General features: G+C 24.6%; 1 protein-coding gene across 1 annotated transcript; it reads left to right on the top strand.

Moving 5' to 3' along the window:
• Positions 1-6,910: 6,910 nt before the first annotated feature.
• Positions 6,911-10,208, top strand: LOC137833177 (uncharacterized). The gene is made up of 6 exons (XM_068641537.2): positions 6,911-7,217; positions 7,422-8,118; positions 8,237-8,344; positions 8,996-9,159; positions 9,239-9,416; positions 9,500-10,208. Exons 2-6 carry the CDS (start codon positions 7,504-7,506, stop codon positions 9,665-9,667), a joined length of 1,233 nt encoding a protein of 410 aa, XP_068497638.1. The 5' UTR covers positions 6,911-7,217; positions 7,422-7,503; the 3' UTR covers positions 9,668-10,208.
• Positions 10,209-10,517: the final 309 nt, after the last annotated feature.

Here is a 10,517-nt window from a genome sequence, read left to right on the forward strand (position 1 = left end):
AATTGGTTGTTAAAACTTAGGTAGCTAATTAGATACCAATTTAAAAACTATTTATCAATAATAGAAATTTATTTATACACCAATAATTTTTTTAGTCTTTAAAATAATATCTAATTTAATCACTATATAAATTAATAATTTTTTATCTCTAAAATTAGTCTCTATTTAATGATTTTCTAGTAATGTACTATAAAACGATAATGATATTTAAATAATGAGTAAAGATTGCATCCATATCAAATTTTTTTCTTGCAAAAATTCTGAAATTACCTACATATGTATCATTCTTAGAATGTATTTTTTTATAAGTTTTTGTCTTAAATAGAAAAATGCATCACTGTTAAGTTTATTTAAAGATGGTTTTGTGACATAAATGTGTTACTTTGTGTGGTATGTACAACTGTTATTACTTTAAAGATGCAAGATTTTAAGGCTACGAGATCGAAGATTACACAACTTTCTTAATGAAGTTAATGAATTATAACCTAGCCCCTGACCACGAATGAGAGATGAAAAATAACAAATGATGGATTAAAAAAATAAATAGGTAAAAAATCAAATATACACAAAGATAAGAAAGAGTTTGGTCCGAAGTAGTTGATAAAGAAATTTTTTAACCAGTTGTTAAATTTAAATCAAGAAATATATTTGAATAAAAGAAAAAATAAAGAAGAAATTTAAATTATTAGTACACAATATTAGGTTAATATGTGGTTTAGCCCATTTAAATTAGAATTGGAAAAAAAAAATGCATATAAGTTAACCTTTGTAGAAACTTTTAGGTATAATTTTTTTTTAAAATATTTCTTTATTTGTATATATATTAATTTTAACTTGTAGTATCAAGAAATGAACCAATATAATTCAATCTTGTAACATCAGTTTGTAAGGTGAGATTGTACCAATCTATATATTATGAAATGTTCTTATCTATAATTGATATGTGAGATTTTCAATATACATCTCCTCATGTCGAAGTTGTCAACTTGTGCCAACTCGTGCGTATGACTATATAATGGATAATCCAATAACGAATGATCTAATCAATCTAACAAACTTTCGTTATGATAAATTTCATTTTAATATCATATTAAGAGGTGAACTTTAAAAATAATTCAATCTTACAAAATCAATTCATAGGTGAGGTTTGTACTCACTTATATAATATGAAATGTCTTTATTTTTAGTGAACATGAGATCTCCAACATATAAAAAAATATTTTTATTTTATTTTCTAAAATTAATAAAAATTATAGCAACTCCTAAAATAATATTTTTCATAATAACTTTTTTAAAAACACTCTGAAATAATGACATCTAAATATATTATTGTTTAAAATATTTATTCTAATTATATAGAGTGATAGTTAAGATCTTTCATTATTAATTTTTCCATCATTGTTTTTTATTTATATTTTGCTTTAGATATAGTTTTCATGAGTCAAATCTAGAATGATATAAGTAAAATATATTTTTTTTCACATAACTTTTATTATCTGATTACGTGAAATCTATTAAATAAAAATGAAACTAAAATAATCTAGAAAAAATGTCAATAAATTGATTTAAATATTGATACTTGAAATTATAATAAATATATCCTCATATAAATTATATAAAGTGATTGCTAGGATTTTAACTATTACATCACTTGAATCAATTATTTTTTTTTTTAAAATAAAAGCTTTCATGTTAGGTATCACTATGTCACTTAAGATCTCAGCTAGGCTGACACCTAAAGTAACAACAATCATTTACCATCATATGAAAAAAAAATATTATTAAACAAAAGAAAAAAAGAAAAGAAAAAAAAATACAAAAATACCAATTATTATTATTTATATATTTTGTTCTGAAGATATATTTCTTAAAGAACCATTCTAGAGAGATACCAATAATGTTTTTAAATATATTTTTCCACTTAAATGAATTATTTTGTTAACTAGATTAAAACACAACTCTGAATTTGGAAAACCAATATCACAGAATTTAGAAAACCATAATCAAAGAATTTAGAAAAAAAAAGTAATAATAACGTTTGATTTAAATATCAACAGTTAAAATTATAATTAATTATATTCACCTATATCATATATTATAAGATTTTTAAGATCTTAACTATTATTTTATAATCAATTATTATTATTATTTATACTTTACCATTCAAAAAAAATATTTTCTTGAGACAAATTTAGAAAGATATTAGCGAACCTTCAAAACCTTAATAGTTAATTATATATCAATTTAGAAACTATTTAATAATAATATAAATTAATTTATAAATTAAATTGTTTTTAGTTTATAAAATATCATTAGTAACTAATTATTTTTTTTCTTTAAATTATTTTATGATTTTTTTTAATGATATATATATATATATATATATTTTTGGAAATATGTAACTTCCAAAAACTATACATATTATTTCCAACATATAAAGAAGATAAAAAAATCCTAGTCCTATTTGGAATTGCTATATACATACTTAGAGAATCATTTATTTCCAAATCAAATACATTCACAGTTAAACTAAGATGCAAGAAGTACAACATAATTAAAATAATAAATTATATAAAGTAATATATCAAATTTATTCATCACGACATCTTTCAATATAAATAATTCATATATTAATTTACATATTTAATTCATATTAGATACACATTATATTTGAATCATTATTCGAGTCATTATGAATTTTAAATATGAACTTATAAGAAAATATTTTTCAAAAGGTTTATATTAATATAGATTTCATCCATTAGAAACACTAAGATTATAAATAAATATCAACTTCCTATATTAGGTGGTTCCTTAAGCTATTATAAAAAAAAATGTCAATTTTTTTAAAACTTTTCATTACTTATTATTTTAATTTATATAATTTAAATTATAATGTTTTTCAATAAATTTAACTGCTTAATACCACAACCATAAGTTAATATAATATTTTTATTTTAAGTATAAAACATTTATCAAACTAAATCATTTCATCTTATACATCCCTACATAATATATCTCAATTTATACACATAATGTAACACTTTCATATTAAGTGAGAAGAATTGTAATGTTTTACTAAGTCATAGTTGAAGAATGAGAGTGACTCAATTACATTTATAATTTGTTATGTGAATGAGATAGCTATACTGCTGATAAAAAAGAAATATACGGCTATATGTATATGTTATTTATATTATGTTTTAAGATGTTTATATTTAAATTTGCTCACTCTTTTATATATGCACTATAAAAAAATTATTAAATAAAAATTAATTTTAGAGACAAAAAATAATTAGTTGCTATATTGACTAAATTAGATACCATTTTAGATACTGTATTTTTTTTCTAAATTAGTGTATAAATATATAGTTTTTAAATTGGTATCAAATTAACTACCAAGGTTTTTACTAAAAATTTAAAATCTAAATAATTAGTACTTAAAATCTTCTAGCTAATTAAATACTAATTTATAAATTATTTATTAATAATAAAACTAAATTAGAAACCAATATTTTTTTAGTTTCTAAAACTTAATTATTTTTTGTCTTTGAAATTGATTTTTATTTAATGATTTTTTTTTAGATATGTAAATTTTTATAATTGTATTTGATAAAAAGTAAATAATAATGCATCTCACTGAAGTACAGTTTTAATTTATTAAAGTCCTATATAAAGACATACTGAATGTATGTTGTATAGTATGATATACATAATAGTATAATAACAATAAATTCTTAAGTTATTATTACAAAATACTTAATAAATTAAACTTTAAAAATATAGAATGTTATTTTAAATTATTTTATTGCTAAATTATTTTTTATATAAAAAATTTGATTACAAATTTCTAGGATTAAATATTTAATAATAAATTTTTACCTTATTAAAGAAATAAATTATCCTTTCAAAAGTCATATACACAAAATCATTTATTTTCAGTTTTTTAATTTTTAATTTTATTAAATTGTGTATAGTTTGATATAAGTTTTGGTAAATACTCATATCTTGCATCAATAAATAGCTTGAATTGAATGGAGTTCTAAATACTTTAGCACACGTTATACTAATAAATAAAGAAAATAAAATCTATCACTTGTTGGATTTATAAATATTTCATCAATACGCTTGAATTCAATGGATTTATAAATATTTTATCACGCATTGTACCGATAAATAAGAAAACAATATCACTTATTGAATTTATAAATATTTTATCATTATACATGTTTATGATTTAATTTGAATCAAATTCTCTTGTTCAAAATTAAATTAGGTTCTTATTTTTCTTATTTTTTAGGTTTCGAGAATTCCAATTATTATTTTTAATTTATTTTTCATTAGATTGTATGTATTTTACCTAAATATGATTTTAATAATATATCTTAAGCCAACCAATTTCAGTAGACAAAGATACTATTTGATGATTTTATAAGTATTTTATTACACTCCAATAAATTAGTAAAACAAAAATATTTGAAAGTAAATTTTTTATTTATATTTTTTATTTCTTCTAAAAAATACCTCAAAAAAAATATAGTTAAAAAAATTGAATAAATTGTTATATTGTGAAAAAACAAATATTAGTGTATATACTATATTATTAATAATATTTTTAAATATTTAATCTTTAAAAATGTATTATTTATATTAAATATAAAGACTACAATTTTAAAAATATAATTAAATATTTTTTTAAATCAATACAATTTAATCTGTCAAATAAAATTATTCTAGTCATAATAATAATAATAACTTAAAATCTTATACATTCTCTGCCTTATATAGAGAGAAAAGGAAGAAAACCTACAAACAAGCCAATAAATTTATGAATAGACGTAACCTATTATAAATTCAAATAATTTAGATGGAAATAAATATAAATTAATAGTTTATATATTTTAGATTAAAATTCAAATAATTTAATTAATATATATATATATATATATATAAATATTGAAATAGTTTACATATTTATAAATTAGTTTAATACTGATATTAGAACCAATAATTTTATAAATTAGTTTTAAATCTAAAATAATTCAAAATTAAAGATATTAGAAGTAAACCAGTGGATAATAATGTGATGATAAAATAATAATGATATTTAGTATGAAATTTTGTATATAATAAATAAATACTATTTATTTAAATAGATATTAATTAAAATATATAAAATATAATTTCTTGAGTATTTCATGTAATTTAATTACATAACTAAAAGAACAGAGGGTAATAAAAGTGTACACATCTATCATTCCAGTGTCAAACTTATATTTTACAGAGTCACATGTTTGAATTCTTTAATTTAATGTCAAAATAAGGAAAAACAAAATAAAATATTTTATGATCCAATTGAATAATAATACATATTAACAAAAAACTCAAACATTAATTATTAATAGTGTATTAAATTTAAATAAAAAGTGATATTATGATACAAACAAATACAAGAATACATATTAGTTTATTATTTTTATTACTATTATAATTATTATTATGATATTATAACTTATAAATATAAGTACATGTAAAGTAATAAAATTATCTCAATAATAAACTAATAATCAATAATATATATATATATATATATTTATTTATTTATTCAATATTTTGTTTTCAATAATAAATATATTTATAAATTTTAAAAATATTTAAAATTAAATTAATACTAGAAAAATTAATTTTGAAATAAAATTCTTTAAATTTCATATTTCAACTAAAAATACTTTTAAAAAACAACAAAAGAGCAAGAAAACTTACTAAAAGTTATATAAAACAAAACTCTACAGTTCGTAGACACAGAAAAATAATTAATTTTGGTAGAAAACAATGTTTGGAAGAGAACTTGTTTCAAATACTAAGAAATATTATAATTGTAATTTTTTTAGTTAAAAAATTTATACATAGTATATAAATCATTATTATTTATACATTTGTACTGAAATTATGTTTTTTAATGAGTCAGATCTAGAAAGATATTAGTAATATTTTTTTGATATATTTCACATAACTTCAATTATTTAATTATTCGATTTTTCAAAAATTAAAACAAAACTCATAGAATTTATAAAACAAAATGTAATAATAACAGTTCATTTGAGTATCAACGTAAAAGAAAATCCATACCTGAAATTATAACCAAAGATATGAACATATAAAATATATAAATTGATTTTAAGATCTTAACTATTAACTTTCTGATCAGTTAATATCATTTATACTTTGTATATTTTTCAATCAGCCAAATCTAATAATATATCAGTTCCATATTTTTGACATTATTTTCTTAGTATCTAGAAAATATTTAGTAATAAAACTTAAGTATCTTTTGGTAATAAAACGCCCTTAAATACTTTCCTTAAATCCTACAATAATTCCCTGACAATTTACTTTACTTTTACGGTTTTATCACCAAACTCCCTGTGTCTTTTCTTTTTATAATATTCATTTAATTGATATTTAAGAAATAATGTTTGGAAGAGGATAAATAAAGATTTTCTAAAATCACACAACAGAAAAGGTTAAATCTAAATTTAAAGAAAAAAATGACCTAAAATTTGAGAGAATAAAGTACATTAAATATCTGAAATTACTTCATGATCTTTTTAATTTGGATTTGTTTTTATTACATTATATTCACTTAATAAAAAAGCATGTAACTGCTGATTGAATTTATATAGCATATTTACATTTTTTTTAGGATTAGTGTTTTAAAGATGTAATTAGTATGTTAAACAATTATCATAGTAATATCGAACATATAATTAAAATATTGGGTGAGTAAAATTTAAAAAAAAGAAGAAGTTTAATTGACGAAGAAGGAAAGAAGTGTGTATGATATTGAAGAGGGGTCCATAAAAAAACTATAAATTGCATGCAATAAGTGGCTAAGGAAAATAGAGAGGAAGGATTTTTACGCGCATTTAACAGTACTACAAATTTCAGTGAAAAATTCCCTAAAGCTTAGCTTTCTTGTTAAGAAGACAAAAGCAGAGTGAGGGAGAAAAACAGGGGCGAGGAAACCGAGAATGAAGAAAGATTGTGATGAATGCATGGATTTCCTCGCTTTGAAAAACTCTCTGAATTGTTCTTTCTTGGCATTCAAAAGGGTATGAGAAAATCCCGCGAACACCTTTAGATATTACTCACTCCATACTAAGATTTTCCTTTTGAAGACGACGACAAGGTTCACTCTTCTTAATTATTGCACCAAGGTAGTAACCACATTTTCCTGTATACTCGAGATTTTCTTTCCATGTATTTCGCTATCTGTTCTTGAATGAATATTTTTTATTTGCCCCTTATGGATTATATTCTGTGATCCTTGCATGGATATTTTGGATCTTTTTTGAATTCTCTATATCTCTCAAACGTGTTTAAATATATTGATTGGTTTGGATTTTGCATTATCAAATCAGATGCATTTGCATGGCTGAAATTGCAGTACGAGGAGACAGAGACAGAGACAGAGACAGTGCATAATCCATATAGGAGTTGAATATGTGCAGCAATACTTGCAATAGTGCTTGTGCATGTGGGACTGGTGTGAATGTTGTTAGTAGCATCTGGAGTTCTGGTTTGAAGAAACCGCAGAAACGTCCCAGAGTGCCAAAAAGAGGACCTGGTGTGGCTGAACTTGAGAAGATCTTGAGAGAGCAAGGAGGCATAGACATAAGTACTGAAAAGGGGGATTCAGAGGGATTTCCATCTTTTGTGTCTCGTGCTTCTTCATCTTTAAAATTCCATCCATTGCAACCTTCAACTACAACAAAAACTACTCCACCTTCTTCTTCTCTCCCAAGCAATTTGGCTACTAATGTTTCTTCTGCCCCAATATTTGATCATTTAGGTCCGAGTACACTCCCACCCACTACATCTATGTACGGTAAATGTGGATCACTAGAAAGAAATGGTGGATCTGGTCTTGTTTCTCCTGAAAAAGAATTGTTTCCCTCCAATCTTAATTCATGTAAGTCTAATTTGAACATGAATGAACCGATTGATGGAAATCGATATGATTCTGCCAGTTCCCCTTCCAGGAATTTATCTGGTGACTGGCCTTATGCAAAAATTCAACACATAAACAATCACTACTCTGCTCCTATTACTTCTATGGTAAATTATTACTTTCAGTTTCAGTCCATGACTCTGCCGAAATCATTCTTATTTATATGTTTTTTTATGTGTGTGTCTCTGTGAATTCTGACTGCATATGCATATGATTTCTATGCAGACAAATATCCGTGGGACCTCAACAATCGGACCTCAAAATCAAGCAGAGCTTCCTTCAAACCAAAGTTTGTGTTACAATTACATGTCTAGAGTACCAGAAGAACAAAAAGTAATATTTTCTAGTAAGCAACATTTATATTAAATTATAAACAAAATAATAGTATTTTATCTAGCACATTATGCTTGCATTAGTTTTACATTATTTTTGCTTACGGATGCAGTCTATTCTACTCTCACAGTGGATTAGGCGTTGTACTTGAGTGAACAACATTTAAAATCACATATTTTGGTTGTTTATAAAGTACTTTTGATGGCCTCAATCAGTAATTAGACGTGAAAATTGATAAAAAATTGAATTTGATAGTTAATGGTAGAGTCCTAGATTGATTGCTTTCTTAGTTTGATTTGACAAATTGCTAAAATTTTATTTGCATGGCTGATCAAGCAAAATACATAAGTTCTGACAGATCTAGAAAGCAGATATCTGGTGACATTAATTTGGTGGGCATGGAGCTTATTTATGAGCTATTTAGGTTAACATAAACATGTTTCTTTTTGTTACAAGAGCAATTCATAGATAAGTACTTTTATGATAAACTATTAAAAATAAAGAAGTTGTATACCTTTTGACCTCATGGGACACGTCCCGATCTGTCATTATGAATGAAATTTAATTTTCTACAGGGAATGCATGTAACAATGCTGCAAAGTGAAGATTTGTCTATTGCACTTTTATGCTGACAACCAATATGTTCTGTAGGTTGGCATGAAGAGATCTCATTCTTCAACCTTGGAAAACTCTCTGATTCCGCCATCAAACTTCCATGTTCTTCCAAGTTTTTCTCATTACAATAGACATCATCAATCATCCATAAATGATAGTCATGGTGCAAGTGGTTTCAATTCCCCCATGGAGTGCTATAAGTAATAACTACTTTTGTCATCCCCTGCTTTTGCCTAAATTCTTAGCTTAACATGTGTTACCAACTCTTGTCTTTCTCAGGGATGTCAAATGGGGTAACAGTTTGGAGCTTAGTAACACAAGGTTCAATTCTGACATGACAGTGCCTGGTCATGCAAATTTCCCACCATTTGTTACTCCTGAAGTTCCTTCACCTCCCATGCATTTGTTTTCAGGTGTTATTTCAAAGGGGAATGCGCTACCTAGCCATGTTAGTGAAGTAAGTTGGAAGCTATTTTAGAATGTCCAGTATTCTTTACTCTTTTGTTTGGCTTGCTGAATATAGTTGCTTCTCTTCTTAAGGATAAAATAGACTCATGCCAACATTCAGAATCAAGTGAACCAAATCGTAGACCTTTCTATAACTTCTTAGAAGTGGAGGACTCAGAGATGACAGATAAAATGTGTGGGACAAATCATGGGGGACGTGAAGCAGGAAGACTTGGCATTGATCTGAACTTGAAGCTCTGAGTTTGTGTTTGCAAATCTCAAAGACTAGCCAGCTCTGATGAGTATGCGCCAGATTTTCAGTTTGAATCCAACAATAGCATTAAGGGAAGAAAAGAGAACAGTTTCCGGGTAATGGTTGGAGAAGAAGTAACCCGGGATATGCAGCATACTTGCCATAGGATTTTCATTAGATAGATTGGGTGGAAGATCATGCATACTGTATGATTCATGAAAGTCAAGAGATGCTTCTTTGCATGGGATTTTCATTTAACTTAATTTCAGTTGTTCAGGCTTTTTGACGTCATAGTTATTTAAGTTATGTTTGTCGCAGTTGTAGCTTCAGAAGTTACTTCAAAATGAAAGTTTAAAGAAGAGATTTGGAAATTTGAATAATTATGCTCAAATCTTCACATGGTCGAATTTTGGTTTGGATGTTCATGTGGGTTTTGTTAGTAATGTGTTCATTTGAGACAATAATTTTGTGTTTGGGCGTGTTTCCATTGTTGATTTGAAACCCTGATATGTGGCCAAGTGAACCATTTGTTGATGTTTTTGTCATAAACTTTGGGTTAAATGTTGACTACTTTGTCGTTCGGTTGAGAAAAAAAATTAGGCTGTTTAATTTTTGTATTTTTATTAAGTTTTTTTTATATAAATGATGTTTACTCCAGTCATTGAAAAACATGAGTATTTGCACTGTGTATATGAGCACCAGAAAGAGTTAATGACATTATCAATGAATTGATTGGTAGTTTTGCATAAAGAAGAAATTGAATTGTATAGGTAGAGTGCATTTGAAGCAGTAGGGTTTGTAAAAGGTTTAGGATGATAATGTTTTGAAAATTAGGTAGCATAACCACCAAGTGTTAAG

The sequence above is a fragment of the Phaseolus vulgaris genome, chromosome 6 (genome assembly GCF_051622355.1).
Source record: "Phaseolus vulgaris cultivar YP4 chromosome 6, ASM5162235v1, whole genome shotgun sequence".
Classification (NCBI taxonomy): Eukaryota; Viridiplantae; Streptophyta; class Magnoliopsida; order Fabales; family Fabaceae; genus Phaseolus; species Phaseolus vulgaris.

Coding starts and splice junctions, on each gene's coding strand:
- LOC137833177 (XM_068641537.2), top strand. CDS start 7,504: ATGTGCAGCAATACTTGCAATAGTGCTTGTGCATGTGGGACTGGTGTG. Junction 9,160..9,238: donor TCCCCCATGGAGTGCTATAA/GTAATAACTACT, acceptor TGTCTTTCTCAG/GGATGTCAAATGGGGTAACA. Junction 9,417..9,499: donor TACCTAGCCATGTTAGTGAA/GTAAGTTGGAAG, acceptor TCTCTTCTTAAG/GATAAAATAGACTCATGCCA.